The 16,351-nt window shown below is 35.7% G+C and overlaps 1 protein-coding gene across 2 annotated transcripts in view; it reads right to left on the bottom strand.

The window, feature by feature from the left end:
• The window catches only part of LOC141427403 (myrosinase 1-like), a 31,606-nt gene that overhangs the window by 8,962 nt on the left and 6,293 nt on the right, over positions 1–16,351 (bottom strand). The window contains exons 1-8 of one of the 2 annotated variants that reach the window (XM_074086772.1): positions 15,450–15,541; positions 14,782–14,900; positions 6,811–6,979; positions 5,945–6,215; positions 3,785–3,920; positions 2,797–2,894; positions 2,584–2,715; positions 1,178–1,351 (exon numbers count right to left, since the gene is read on the bottom strand). In XM_074086772.1, the coding sequence (XP_073942873.1) occupies positions 1,178–1,351; positions 2,584–2,715; positions 2,797–2,894; positions 3,785–3,920; positions 5,945–6,215; positions 6,811–6,979; positions 14,782–14,900; positions 15,450–15,502 (1,152 nt within the window). In that variant the 5' untranslated portion in view covers positions 15,503–15,541. Of the gene's footprint in view, positions 1–1,177; positions 1,352–2,583; positions 2,716–2,796; positions 2,895–3,784; positions 3,921–5,944; positions 6,216–6,810; positions 6,980–14,781; positions 14,901–15,449; positions 15,542–16,351 lie in introns of those variants that run through there. The other variant, XM_074086771.1, reaches the window with a different exon arrangement.

Here is a 16,351-nt window from a genome sequence, read left to right as displayed (position 1 = left end):
ATGCCAAAACTTGTTAACATAAATAACAAAATTTCCATACTTAACGATCGTAAACACAGAGATTAAACTAAAGTTTGACTTTGTGATTGACAAATATTTGGATTTAGTGTTTGGAGCTATGCAAGCGTTCGCATAGTTATTTTGGTAAAAACAACTTACATTGTTTGCAGACTTGATTGTTCAAAATATTTAGAACTTAACTTCGATAATGATAACCTCAATGGTTCAGCAAATCTTTAAAATGCAGCTTAGGATACAATTTTTGTTTCATAGCAAAGGCTATGCAGAATGACATGCAAAATCGTAGAAGTAATTCAATATATGACATATAATACCAAATATTGTTGTTTTACGTATTGACGAGATGAACGAGATGGACGGGTGACCTAGTAAAGCTGCGGGTTCAAGGTTGATGCAGGCTGCTTCCTACCTAAGTAAGGGAGGCCAATGTCCAACAGTGGACGTCTTATGGCTGATATTTACGATGATGATGATGACGTACGTTCGTGTTATTTATATGCTGTGAGAACTAAACAACGAATTAACAACTGTAAGTATGACATAAATACGTTAGTATTATTTATTTCCTACCAAGTCGGTATAGTTAATTTGTTTTTTCCTAATTACAAGAAGAATACACTGTCTTAGTTCACGCGCGCCTACGCTTGTACCTAATTTCGACGCTCAGAAATAAATTCCTTTATGTCGGCTAGCAACAGAGCGTTAACAATTCTGGGAAATTCTATTTAGTCGGGGTATGATACGAGTGAAGAATGGAGTGTTTATTCTTGGTCTTAAACTTAATGGAATTAAAATACGTATAGCTTTATCTAGATATTTGCCTGTAACCATGAACGAAAATAGTCTGCTATTCACATACTCGTACGTATAGTACGTATAGTTACAATGTCTTATCAAATTTTATATGGGATCCTAGTTCCTAGCACCCAGAAGGAATAAAACGTAGAGAGAGAGAGAGAGAGAGAGAGAGAGAGAGAGAGAGAGAGAAACATTTATTTACACATATTCGATACACACAAAAATACATTAGATGGAGAAAAAAAATCGAATAGTATAAAGGTAGCAGACGCTACGCAGACGCTTGAAGTAGGTGCAATTAGTCTTTAAAATTTAAACAAATATTTGTTAAATTGATTAAAAGGGGCCTTGAACTTACCGAAAACCACTCAGCTCCAGGTTTGATCCACTTTGCATCTTGCTCTAATTTGACGCCAGTATCCGAGTCCAATGATGGTATTAACCACGTCTTCTCCCAGCTCGATGGCGACATTAAAAACGTCGTGTAGTGATTTAATCCAAAGAAGTCAGAACTGCCTCTTAAAGCATTTACCTAGAAATGAAATGGAAATTAAATAATGTCTTTGGATTTAACCATTTTATTGATTTAGGCGTTAGTTTGTAGAGAACCATAAACTACAACTATTTAATGGTAGCGATGTGCAACCATTGTGACTGCCCCAGTCCATATTTTTTTTTTGAAAACGTGAAAGAGTAGTTAAACTAACATCATAATTATGAACATACGGATGTTCAGTGGAACATATACAGTCTGGAAGTGATGTCAACAGTTGACATCACTTCCAGTCTGTATACGTTCCACTGGCTAGCCACACACGCCTCCTGAATAGCTTGGGCTTTTTAGCTCTCATGCTTTTGAGGTGTGCGCAAATCTCTCTCACGATGTTTCCTTCACCAAAAGGCTAATGTTAAATGTAATTTTGCACATAAATTAAAAAAAAAATCTCAGAGGTGCGAACCCGAGCTTGAAGCCAAGATCCTTTGATATCATAATAAGTCAAACCACTACGTTACCACGGCCCACGGCTCTTGACGTTATTACATTCTGTAAATAGTTGGGTTAATATGACTGCATTTTCAATTTAGATGAACTAAATAGTAGTCTCTTGTGCATAGTGCACTTGAACTTCGATCAATTCATGAAAACATTTGTCAACCGATATCAAACATTCTGAAGCACATTGTCAGGGGTATCAGGCAGACTAACCCAAACACCTAGTGAAATATTTCAAATTAATTTTAAAACACTTTTATAGCTCTAAAGAAAATAACGTGAGCTTTGCTCATTAATTTCTAGGGAACTATTGACGTGATTCTAAAAAATATGTTCTAATAATAATATATTAACTCTACTTTTCCATCCAGAAAAATGCAAAATTCCCGTGGAGTTGCAGGCAAAATTGAGGGCAATAGTTAAATAACTAGAGCTATGCTCGGAGTTTCTTTACACGGCAGAATGCGAAATATACGGAAATTTGCCGAAGAAATAAAATCACCGATATAGCTCGAATAATTGTGCAAGTTGAAGTAGCAATGGGTAGGCCATCATCGCTCGAAGAACAGATAACCGTTGGAAGAAAGAAGTCCTCGATTGGCGACCATGAACCGGAAGACGAAGCGTTGGCCGGCTTCTTAATAGGTGCTTGATGACATCGTGAGAGTTACGGTCAACCGGTGGATGCAACTGGCGAGTTGTCTCATTGTGGCGTTCTAAGAGATGATGAGTTAAAGAACAATAACTATACTTGGCAATATTCTACAAACCTCTTCTGGCGAAAATGTAGGAAGCCGTGATCTGGTGTACCCTTCATGTAAACTTATGGAATCAACTCTTTTACGTGCAATATCAGGATAATCACCTTCCTTGGAGTAGATTGGATGCGCGAAAAGTCCTAGCTATTAAAAAATATTAATTTTAATTAGTGATCTCACATGAATACCTATAATTATAACATGATAGCACAGATTTTTACCGACATGCATTTGTAAATATCTTTCGGCTGCTTCTATGTCTTCTGGTTTGGAGTTATTCTTTGGTTTGGCCCAAAAGGCATCCAGCGTTATTCCAACTTTACCTGCAACCAATTACACATTGAAATTGATGATTTCAGAGAATGTTAGATTTGCTACAAATGTGGGTGAAGAAATTGGTTTATTTAGGCATTGATTTGCAAAAAAAAACCGTACCTATTATTTAAAACGATAACTTCACAATCACGAATATTGTGTTTGCGAAGTAAATAACAGAGTAATTGATATTTAGCGTTCCGTGCCCCAAGGATGACATATTGAACCCTATTAATGTCGCCGCATCATCCATCTCTATGTCTATTTGACTGTATGTCTGTCAAAAAACTGTATTTTGAGAGCCATTATAGATACAGCTGAAATTTATGTGATGTTTATTTTTATTAGCTTTACAACAACAAAAAATGTAAATAAAATTAAATTAAAAATGAAGGGGATCCCAACTACCTAATATTAAATGACCCCACATTGCGCACATTTTGCTAAGAAGCAGGACTCTCCTGGCGCTGGATTTTTATATACGATCGTATATTATAGCGTGTATTCTGACAAACTTATTTGTTTAGTAAATAGTAGGTAAAGTCATTAATATCTGACAAATATTTATTTATGTAATGTTGATATTATAATATATTTATAAGATTTTGATTGGTTTTTTGGAGTCTTTTTGTATTTTTTATTTCAACTCCAAAAGCAAAACAAGCAAGTGCTGCTGCTTAACTAGCGTAGTAGAAAATAGCAACTTGAGATGTGCGTACATAGGAGAAATTTGTGTCTAGACTCCTGTCCAGCGGTGGTGTAGGGGTTATAGCACGCAGCACGGATTGCTGAGGACCTGGGTTCGATTCCCAGCGCTGGTCTCTTTTTGTGTAGATTAGATTAGATTTGATTGTCCATGTCTCAGTTTGTATTTTCGATATATTTATAAGAATCATACCTTTTTGATTGGGTCTAAATTCTTGATCATAAAGATGATAGGCTGCGGCGTGTGCTAACAATATGTAATGGATGCATAAGTATTCTCCTACTCCGTGAGATTTTATTGCGGGTGCAAAATAATCGCTTCCATATCCCTAAAATAAAAAAAAAAATAATAATAAAAAAAAATATGGTACAAATCAACTTGAATCAAAATACAATGCTCAATAAGTATGGAAGGTTTCTACAGAGAAGTCGAGAGAATAGTCAAATATTCTGACCCCCAAACTAGGTAAATACCTGTCTTGGAGGCCAAAGTGAAACTAATACACAATCTTTGTGTTGTTTTTCTACCTGATTATTGCAAAAACAAATAAAATATTATGTAAATAAAGCTATTTTGGTAGTGTTTACAAAGAGTTTATCCGTTTCCATCGAAAAAAATGTTAGGACACGAGACTACAGAAAAAGAGAAATTAGTTCTTAAAACAAACCGTTTCCCTGATTTTTTTTAGCAAATTTTTAGCCAATCTGACCAATGAAATTGGGATAAATTCAATTTGAGAAATTTGTACCACACTAACATAGCGCGTTAAATAAAAGCTTAAATTGTAGTTAAATTTTTCCATCAATAAGTTTTGGGTAAAAGATTTATTTTTAATACAAGCTTTTTTAGCTGACTGTACTTTTATAGACTGTACTTTTGTCACTCAAACTACATTTGCATACCAATTTCAAGTCGATGCCATTAACCATTAAAGGGTTCCATCCTGTTGAGACGATTCTGGCCTAACTACCAGGATGTCACTACCAGATTATTGTATTTACATAAGTATACCACACACACACACAAACATCACGCTTGTATTCCCAAATGGGGTAGGCAGAGCACACGAAACGTTACCGCTTCGGAGCCACTTTTAGCAATTTTAGGTTTAAAGTTCATGACAAAAAAAGTACTTACCTACAAATATAAAGGTACCTCTAAATCTAACTACTGGAAGTGGGTCGAATTTAACTTGCAAGATTGATCACAGACAGACAAACAGACAACGGGACAGGTGAAACTAAATAAAAGCTTGTAAAAACGCAACTACGTAATTTGGCGCCGTTCATTTATTTAATCGAATGTCATGTTTAGTAGGTACCTATTACTGTTTGTTTATTGCATTTCATGTCGCTTACTGCGTTAACCGGTCTAAAATACACAGAAATTATGTAGGCGTTTTTAACATTCGAGCATAAATTTCGATGCGGCCGTTCCAGCTATGTTAAGGGCTCGTAACTTAGAAAGCACAAAGCGTGCGCTGCCGTTAATTCGAGAGCCCTAATTTGGAACAAATGGTCGTACCCATGTAATTTATGAATGGATTCGATCGCCAATAATAATATTCGGAAGGGCAATTACTTTTTAATCTGCTAATGATATAATCTTAAGCGGGCTTGCATGATCGCCTTGAATGTTAATCTGATCTTGATCAAATATCTCATAATTTTATATCGCTAAGGTGTTCGTATAACAGTTTCAAATGATTCAAAGTAAGCCGTTCCCGCTTGTTTGTAATGTAAGTAGTGACGTCAAAATATCCGGAGCTGATAATGATTATTATTTCACAAAACATATCATATTATTAATGTAGACTATAGCCTAATGGCTAATCCCACAGCTCAAACTATTACATTTAGCAGTTGAATTTAAATTCGGAGATTTCGCTAAAAATCCAATAAGAATTCCCAAAAATTATATCATTGACAACCGTATTAAAAGTAGCCTATGTCATATTCCATATCAAGCTATCTGCATTCCAAAGTTCATATGAATTTGTCCCGCCGTTTTAGCTTTAAAGGGTAACAAACACTTAACATACTCACAAACTTCCATATTTATAATATGAGTAGGATTTGGGTAAACAAATGCTCAGTAAAACATGACAAAAAACAGCTTCTTTTGAAAGCAAATTTAGTGTAAAATAGTAACCTTCTTATATTTGGTTATTGTTGTTGTTTAACGTAATTACATACCTAACATACTATGGAATCTCACAAATAAAGCTAAGTACATCTAGTATTAATCGTCTCATTTGTGGAATCCGAAAAAAGCTACGACTTGGATAGCCAAACCGTAAAAAGAGACGTGAATATAGTTGTAATAAAATCCTCATGTCATGAATGAACTTACGTTATAACAGTGCTGATGCGGCTCATTCATAGTGGTCCATATCTTAACCACGTCACCAAACAGGTTGAAGGCAACCCTCGCGTAATCTCTAAAGTAATTCACCATGATAGGATTAGCCCAACCGCCCAAATCCATGAGAGGTGTTGGCAGGTCCCAGTGGAATAAAGTAACAACCGGCGTTATGTTAGCACTCTGGAGCTCCTTTATCAGTTTGCGATAGTATCTCACGCCAGCTTTGCTTATGTTGTTGTCCGTGCCGTTTGGCAGCAACCTGTGCGAATAAATTTGCCATTGTTGAAATCGGTTGGCCGGTGAAACTGAATTGCTTGTTATAAGGTTAGCTTTTATTGAATACAACACGTCATGACGTTAGTTGCACTTTACATTTATTCATAATTTAATTTATGGAGAAACTATTCGAAATTAGGTGTATTTAGGTATTTTTGTTGAGCAAATTATAGCTACCGTAGAAGATGAAATGGATCGATCTCATTTAAATTACAATTTAAGTGAAATTTATGAAATGGATTTATAACTTTTCTGTTAAAAGAATGATATAAACCTATCTATTTTACCAAATCTGTCTTTAATTCAAATTATTGCTAAAAAAATCAGTCACTAAATAAATCATTAGGCTAATTTTTGTGGTCATGGAAAGATCGTTAATGAACTTTTTCCATAAATTGCCATTTATTCAAAAATTACATTTAATCGTAGGTGCATTTGGGATCTTAATACTTCATTATTTTTTTCATTTTGAATCTCCTTGCGACTATTACAACATTTTTTTAAAAAATTCCGGAAGGCTATGCACTCTAGGCTAGAAATAAATAAAAAAATGTGATGGCCGTGAACTCAAGTAGTACCTTGGCCATGATATAGACAATCGATAGTACTCCACACCCAGATCCTTGATCATTGCGACGTCGTCCATGTACTTGTGGTATGAATCTGCCGCAACGTCCGCATTAGACCGGTCCGGCGTGTAGTCGGGATGCTTATGCAGAAATGTGTCCCACATGCTCTCGCCTTTACCTGCAAAGAAACAAATAGGTTTATAAGATTCTGCATGTAGACTGTATATGTAGACGCAATTAGCAATATAAATGCCATCAAAACATAAAATATATGCAACACAATTAATACGCAATTACTTACATATCGTCCCATGCGACGAAAAAGGTTCTATGATAATAAATGACTAAATTGATTTTATTGTTTGTTTTATTAAGCTATTCTCCAGCTTCATTTCTGTATATAAATTATTTCTCAAATCCAAGTACTTTTTGAGATTTCAACCCCTAAAAAAGTTCCATGTGATATGAGCTCGACGTAGAAAGTTATACATCTCGATAGAACTTTACACGCCGGTCGCCTCGCCCCGCGGAGTAGCGCGTGCGGGGTTCTATCGTCAGTCGTCACCGGTCTTCGCGGGAGATGAGACGCTTTATTACTTTATGTTATTTGGCACGTTTTCTTTGGTGTGGGTTTCTTTATAATTTTATGTTAATTTTGTGGGGCATGAATTTAACTCCTAATAAAACGAATCGTCGCTCGAGACGACTTATAAACTTGGCACTAGACCAACGAATCAACGAAATACAAGTGAAATTAATGATTTAATTACAAATGGTCCAAAAGAGGATAGTCATCATGGTTGAGAAAGACGTAATTAGCTATTTCTTCTATTTAAAAAATAATAGTGAGTGTGTTTTTATGTTTTTACGGTTTAAGTGCTTCTGCCGTTAGATTCCGGAGTAAAAGGTAGCATATTACCTCTTAGAACTTTATTTATAGTAAATCAATATAAACCGGAAAAAAAACATTCGTAACGTATTATGATCTTAGCAATAAAAGTTTTATATAGATTTCACGATCAGAAAAAGTTTTAATAAGCACGATGTATATAGTTATGTACCATTAATCGATGGAAACTAGATAGAATTTCAGAGTTGTAAGAGCACTTGTAACCATTTACGCCGGAACAGACACGCGTTGTCGAGTTCACTTGTGCATATGTCACCTTCTTCTACGGAACTCATTTAAGTTAACACCGTTTACGTCTCAAATTTTATTTTCTATTTATTTTTATGGAATAAAATATCATACATACATACATATACGTGACGCTTTATTCCCTGTATGGTAGGCAGAGACAATAGAGCGCCATACGCTTCTATTCTGACATAGTTCTCTCGCTTCATCACATTCATCACTCCTCATACATGCTCGACGCTTTCGGGTACTTCTAACCTATATAGCCTCTCTTCAATATGCCGCCGATCTGGTCGGTGTACGTTTTACGAGGATAATATAATAAACTAATGCCCCAGTCATATCTTCTGCAAATGTAGAAACATCACACAGTACGGAATCATGTTTGTATGTATGTAAACTCTTTATTGCACATAAAAATAAAAATACAAATAGACAGAGAGGAGAAAAAAGGCGAGCTTTTGATCTAGAGCGTGATGCGATGTAAAATCTAGGTAAAGAAGTAGTGTCGCCGTTCAACCCGTCACTTTCTGTAGGCACATCGCCAATATTGGAACCATCGCCTACAAAGGAACTGACGCCTATAAATGAAATTTCTGATACCGAAACGGTTACTCTAACTCTAATTATGTCGCAAGTATCGTCTCGAACGCAGGCTCGATGACTTCCAGCCACCTGAACAAGCCGGGTTCCAAAAAGGCTTATAGTACCGTAGACCGCATACATACGCTGCGGCAAGTCATACAGAATACCGAAGAGTATAACTTGCCACTATGTCTAGCGTTTGTGGATTACGAGAAAGCCTTTAATTCGGTCGAAACGTGAGCGGTGCTTGAGTTTCTCCAGCGATACCGTTGACTATTGGTATATCGAAGTGTTAAAGTGTTTGTATAACAACGCCACTATGTCGGTCCGAGTACACGAACAGAATTCGAATGCGATTCTTTGAAAACAGGCGTAAGATACGTAGATGTCATATCTCTGAAACTGTTTACTGCCGCTTTCGAAGACGCCTTCAAGCTTCTGGAATGGAAAAGACTAGGCATCTCATCGGCGAATACATCACTCACCTTCGGTTTGCCGACGATATCGTGGTTATGGCAAAGTCGATGGAAGAACTCAGTACGCTACTCGAAAACCTCAATCGAGTGTCAAGAACAGGTGTCTACTCCTATTTTGGTTGAGAATTCGGTTCTTGAAGTTGTTGACGCATATGTATACATAGGAAAAACCGTCAAATTAGGTAAGTTCAACTTCGAGAAGATTGACCAATCGTCGAATCCAACACAGATGGGCACCGTTTGGAAAACTCAGCAATGTCTTTTCGTTCAAAATTCCTTAGTGCCTTAAGACGAAAGTCTTTTTAAACCAATGTGTGTTGCCAGTGATGACAATACATATGGATCAGAGACGTGGTGCTTCACTATAGCCCTTATAAATAGGCTCAGAGTTGCTCAGCGAGCTATGGAGAGAGCTCGGGATTTCTCTACGAGATCGAATTAGAAATGAGGAGATATGTAGAAGAACAAGGGTCACCATTATCGACATGGCCAAACAAATTAGCTCGTTGAAGTCGTGGCAATAGGCAGGCCATATAGGATGGAGAACGTATGGCTGTTGGGGCCGAAAAGTTCCAACGAGATGGAAGGATGACCTAGTTAAAGCGGCGGGTTCGCGGTGGATGCAACTAGAGGGCTATGGGGGAGGCCTATGTCCAAGAGTGGACATCCTGCGGATGTGATGATCACGATGATGATGAAATACATTACTTTTAAAACTTTTTATATAATTTTCATGTGCGATCATAACAAACAAGCACAAGGAACAAGTGTCATATTGTGAGTACATAATGGGCAATGTCGTTTGTAATAAGCATTAATTATTATTTATTTCGTCATTGCGAATAATCACGTACAGTCGAGTTCATAAACATGTGAGCAAAAATTTGATAAAAAATATCTGAACATGACTATATTGCTAACGGCGTAGAAGATAGATAGATAGATAGTCACATGTTGTTGAAAAAATTATCAAAATATCCGAGGAATAAAGTTTCATATGCCTATAGACCTCGTTCACAAAGTCAAACTCCGACAAAGATAGTTCTATATTCTCTTAACACCGAATTTTTGGCTGTGCGTTCCCACGAAAACAATTACATATTACTTTAAGACCCAGAATTCCTTGAAAGCCTTAACATTTAAAAAAGATTGCTACTAAAAAGTAATCCTGACAACTCTAGTAAAAACTATACTTAATTGCATTGACGAATTCCTATTACTTACAAAGCTATAATCAAATTAAACTAAGCGAAAATTCAAATGCCCCTAGTGAAAAGTAACAATTTTGCAGAAGTGACTTTATTCGTCGGATGGGACGATATAATGTTCACACCGTAAAAAAGTTGTCTTATAATAAATAAGTTTATGTTAAAGATGTCATTTTTAATACAAACATTTTTGCTGACTTATTTTTTCTGTTATCTAAGCTACATTTTCGTACTTAATTTAAAGTCGATGCCATTAACCATTGAGGAGTTCTCTCCTGCGGAGATGATACTCGATGGACCATTAGGATGTCATTACCAGATTATTTTAAAGTCACCAGATTTACATAAGTATGTCAAATTTAAAGTCAATCCGATCACTGAAAGTGGGCTAAATTAACTTGCAAGATTAACCCGCAAATTCATACATAGGTACGTACGTAAATAGACTGCAAGTTAAATAAAAGCTTGTAAAACCTGAATAAGTCACTATACAAGAAGTATGCCATTTTTTCTAAGATAAATACTACGGTATAGCTTGTCTAAAACTACGTCCCAGCTCTTAATATTGCTCGATTTATCGAGAGGATTGCCATGTCCACTGATCTTTTGCCTAACCCTACAAGTAATCCGGTCCGTTGTCATTGCTCTTGACTGTACTACGATCACCTTGTTTGTATGATTTTATCTCGAAAATCGTATAGAGAATGGTACAGGAATACGGAAGGAGGCTGTTTAGACAGATCGATTTTAATGGTATAGGTGCCTATTAAGAGAGAGGTGTTGTGGCAATTAGACTATTTAACTATTATAGAACAGAACTGTGCATAAGTATGACTGACTGTGTTTATTCAATGCTTTCGTCTTCCTATTTACGAGCATAAATATAATATGTTTAAAAAAAGCAAGGTTTTTTTTAACTGTTCTTTTTTGCATTTTTATCCAAACACACTAAAAGAGGGTGAAAATTAAAGTGTTTAAATTAAAAGTAGAAAGTAATGGCTTAGTTTAAAAAATTGCTCAAAATTTTATTTAATGAATAATGAATGTGAGAATGATAAGTAAAAGTCGAGAAAATAGTTTTATTTCAAAGTTTTAAAATATAAGAAGCTATTACTCTTTACCGGAAGAGGGTCTCCTTATAAATATCTTATACCTACTTCGGCGGCATCTGGTCAAATATTTATGAAAGACGACAGTCAATATACCGGACTCATACAGCCCTGAGCTTTCTCTAATATCAATGACAGTGATTGATATAAGGGAATTTATTGCGTTTTAATAATCAAAACACGTAATTGCGCTCTAAAACAGGTACAGTGCTAAAAAATCTCAGCATAAATAAATGGGACTGGGCTGGTTAAGTTTGCCACATGCACCGAAATCGATGGGCCCAAATCGATACCCATTGAGTTTTGTGAGATGGCCATAGAGGCAGAAGCAGACCAAGACCCGGGCACAAACATTTGTATTGATCTGATTATACAAGAGCCTACCAAAATTCGAACCCAGAACCTCATGCTATACGAGCTGTAAGCTTCGCCTAGTTAATATTAGTAGCTCGCAAATAACTTGATTAGTGCTTTTAACAGAATAAGTGCTTTATTTTAATTTTGTCTTGGTCATTGACCACGTTAGCCATTATAATAGTAGTATAGTATGAATATACATAACAAAAAAAAATACAAACATTGGAACATAGAACCTCCTCATTTTTTGAAGTCAGTTAAAAAGAGGACAAGTAAGTTCACTGCGAACAAAAGTAGGTACATCGCGCGGCTTAAATGTGTGCGCGCCGGTTGGCGCCAGTACCATAGTAAAAGAGAACAAGTAGGTTTCAGTATATGTATAAAGTACTCTGTGGGTCCATTCCGACCGTTTAGGAGACTTAACTGGCTACTTCGGCGCGGACGCTTAGGATTGTCGATGTCTATTTTAGATTAATTACCATGACAAGCGACAAAATTACAGGACGTTCAGACATGGAATAGGCACTCATATTGACTCCCACGAGATAAGTCACGGGTCAGTTTGATGTAGAAAAAGTCTATCAAAGTTTAATACGCTGAGTCTAGTTTTTCTTTAGATCGATAAAATAGGTAGGTATTCAAATTAAGTGGTTAAGCTGGCGCACGCGGCGCTTTGTTAGCCACGTAGAGCACCGGCCTGCCGCCCTAGTCCTCCCCCCCCCCTAAAGCCGGCACTGATAGTAGGTACCTAGTCGTACGAGACCAGCAAATGCAATTTTAAACGAGAAAAATAATATCTCTCTAAGTAATTTAACCCGTTTTGTTCTAGACTATAATTATGTAAAAAAATTAAATCAAGTAAATGAATTGGATGTTGATAATTGATCAGCATATTCTAGTGAATAATATAACGGGAAAAATTTTATAATGGCAAATTGCTGAAGGTCATTTTATGCATAGAGTTTTACTAATCGGTTATTAAAAACATGACAAAATTTCAATGAAATTAAATAACTTAACCCACTTTGGCAAGTTACCTTTGACCTACTTTCTGATAGCAATTTTGCAACATCCTCAACACATATTTTGCATTAATTTGGTTATTCGCACATTATCAGCCCAATAAATTAACAAATTCAGAGTATGCTAACATTAAATGGCCTAATGTAATGCAAATAATACTAGGAACTGTTTAATATTATAATGTAATAATAATGTAGTAATAATTGGTGCCTCTCATAATTCGCATTTACCTCTCTCAGTAATTACGTTACTGCATTATAACGATATGCTTTTATACCATTTTATCGTAGGTACTCTTTAAGTATGTACAGTCAGCAACAAAGATATGAATACAGCCAAAGTGCCAAAAATATGTATACTTACAGGACTTTATTGCCGGAACATTAAAGTCGTGTATACATATTTTTGGCACATTCGCTGTAATCATAAAATAACTTTGTTGCTGATTGTTACTTACCTAAGTACCTACATTAAAATGCCAACACAATTATAAATTCAATGTAGGTACATTGAATTTGTAATTGTGTTGGCATTTTAATGTAGATACCTACCTATCTAGTTTATATTCCTTATTTTTCTGTAGCTTGTTGATTCTGTTTATTTTTATTATAACTTTAGTAGGATAGCAATAACATTTAATAACTTAATTTTTTAAGTATATAGTTACATTTTATTTCATTATCGATTTAATTTGAAAATATAATTCTAGCTTGACACTGCAATTTTATTTTGAGTTCATATTGTACTTTATTTATTATTATTATCCATTTATAATTAGGTACATTATTTGTTTTTATCTGACGATCTTTATAAACGTTAATCAACTTAATGTTTTAATCAAAAATTGTGCATCCGCCAAATATGTGGTCTACTACCCTAAAGTTGATAATCGTTTGCATGTCATAAAACAATAATGCCAATAGACGTGTCTGTCAACTTGAAAGTTCGACTTTAGCGACATATCCATTTGATAGGAACTTGTTTAAAAATTTATAGACCACTTATTTGGCTAATGGTACGAGCGCATATATTATACCTACTTACTCAGATTATTGACTCTTTGTAAGGTCGATGACCTTATTATCTTATTTAATTAGGTACTTATCATAGCTTATCATAGCTAGTAGCTTGTGGCAACGTCAAAAATGTTGGGGAAGTTTTGGAAAAGATAACTGCATTTTGGTATTGGTACTTTATTTGGACTTGTTTTTCCCTTTACTAATTATTTATAATCTGTTTTATAACGTCGTTAAGAGATTTGCAGGTATGAAGTTACACTCAGTATAACTCGTCGTGTTCCCGGCGGTTTCGGGGCACCATGCAGCAGATGAATGCGACGTCAGCAGGGCTACTTCGAAACTCGAAGTTCGTGTCATGCGGTCCCTCTGACACTTATACTATTTAATACGAGAGCGAGAGGGACGTACGATACGAACTTCGAGTTTCAAGTTTCGTAGTAGCCCAGCAGGGACGGTGACTCAACGGGGTCACCTAACTAGTTTTAAATATTATGGATTATATGTATGGTAGTCTGTAAGGTATTTATTGTAAGGGCCAAGTTGCCCGAAATAAATGGATTTATTATTATAATTATGTGTATAATGCCAATCAACTGTAAATACGAGTAATATGCTAATGCATCCTTAATCATATCAATGGTAGTAATTGATAGTGACTCCTTTTACATACAATTTTGCCTATGTACTAATTTATTGAATCAGGCTTTACTTTGCGGTGGTCCATATCAATGAACTGAAACAATTCACACTCACCCGACTCACCCGCGACCATAAGATAGCTACGTTTATGCAAGAAATGTGTGTTCATGCAGATCCTCCACCTCCACTGTAAGAACACACACAAAACGCACAACCCTATCTATTACCACCACCACATTACACTGACGCGTTTCGAACTCAACCAGAGCTCATCTTCAGAGCGTCACAACTGTTCACCACGCTACCAGATGTTAGAATTCAGGTGTGTTCTTACAATGTGGTAGAGGTAGAGGTAGAGGGGTGTAGAGGGTCGCGGGTGAGCAAAGTAATTGTTTTAGTTCACAAATAAAATCATCAAAAACTTACCATCTTCATTCCATGCACCTTCAATCTGGTAGGCAGCAGTGGCGACGCCGAACATGAATCCATCTGGGAACGAGTAGTTGCTGGGCCCGCCGACCGCTCCTCGCACCGAACACACCAGGCTAATAACAAATTGTATTGTTTTTAGCGTTAATTATTTATAACCTCAACAATTATTTTCTGACAGTTTTAACACTCTTCTATTTGTAACAAATCTTGCAACTTGATTTTATCCATTTTTAACGGACCGATTGGTTCCGATGATAATACAATAATCAGTACCGTTAGCAGAAATGATTTATCAAACAATATTATTTATCGTTAAAATCGTTTAAATAGGTAAAGTCAATAGAAAAAAAAAATGTTCATTGGTATGGAGTCGACAGTTTTCAATACACTTGTACGGAGCAAAGTGGTGAAAACTTAGGGAAACTGGCAAGAATATAATTGTTTCGAGGTTGCAGTCACTGGTGTTTGTTTTTTCATCACTTTTAATTATTTATTAGACTGAAAAATTTACTTGAATATAACGACACATGGAAATGATAGTTAACCACATCTTTGAATTAAATTTAATGAACCTAAGTAAAAATTGGAAGCCTTCAATTGTGAAATGAAAAAGTTTATTTATTAGAACAAACAATTTAGTTACGATTGTGCGATAACCTCACCTAAGGCCCGTTAAAGCGGCCCCGAGTAGAGCGACTCGACTCGAGCTCAGCATTGTACAAACTAAGCCAACTTTGAGGTGTATCGCCTATTCTGTGTTAACAATTAAATCACTGCTTATAAACGAGAAGGTAAGTCCCAACTCGTCTTAACCGAGAGATAATTATTTTTTCTACAGTGTTATCGAGAAACGATTGTGGAAAATAAACGTGGGAAAAACCGTACCTAGCAGGTTTAATAGAGTCGTTATCAATTTATCAAGTTTTCGGGGATTTTTCCAACTACGTTTTTTAATTTGTATTTGGATGTAATTAACTAACAGTAACGCGAGATTTTTACTCATTTATCCATGATGCGATTGACTTGAGATTTGGTAGATATGCGTGTGTAAGTTTGATGTCAAGTCTACTTTCTATACTTTCTAGCAAAATTGATAGATGTATATTCGTCAATGTAAAAAATTTTGAAAATATTTTGATAAAAATCGGCCAAATATATATTTTAACCTGGATTAACACACATGTAAACTAAAGGATAAAGACAAAGCTGCGGGAAACAACGAGAAGAACAGACTCGCTAGAAAAACTACTTGCAGATTTCCCTATCTTTATTACTCCTTATGTCATAAAATGCCCTATGCAAAACTTCAGATATTCGTAAGTTCAAGAATTTTGATTGGACGTTAGTAATTTCATGTATGTATGTATGTATGTATGTATGTAAACTCTTTATTGTACAAAAGAAAATTAACAAAATACAACTGACAAACTTTAAGATACTTGTACAAAGGCGGACTTATCCCTTTAAGGGATCTCTACCAGTCAACCTTTGAGTGGATGAGAGGAGAGGAGCAATACGTTAGGGTCCGACAAAGGGTGAGTTTAAGAGTTTCATTATTATTATT

This window comes from Choristoneura fumiferana, chromosome 4 (assembly GCF_025370935.1).
Source record: "Choristoneura fumiferana chromosome 4, NRCan_CFum_1, whole genome shotgun sequence".
In the NCBI taxonomy this organism is placed as follows: Eukaryota; Metazoa; Arthropoda; class Insecta; order Lepidoptera; family Tortricidae; genus Choristoneura; species Choristoneura fumiferana.
This window is presented reverse-complemented; position numbering and strand designations above follow the sequence as displayed.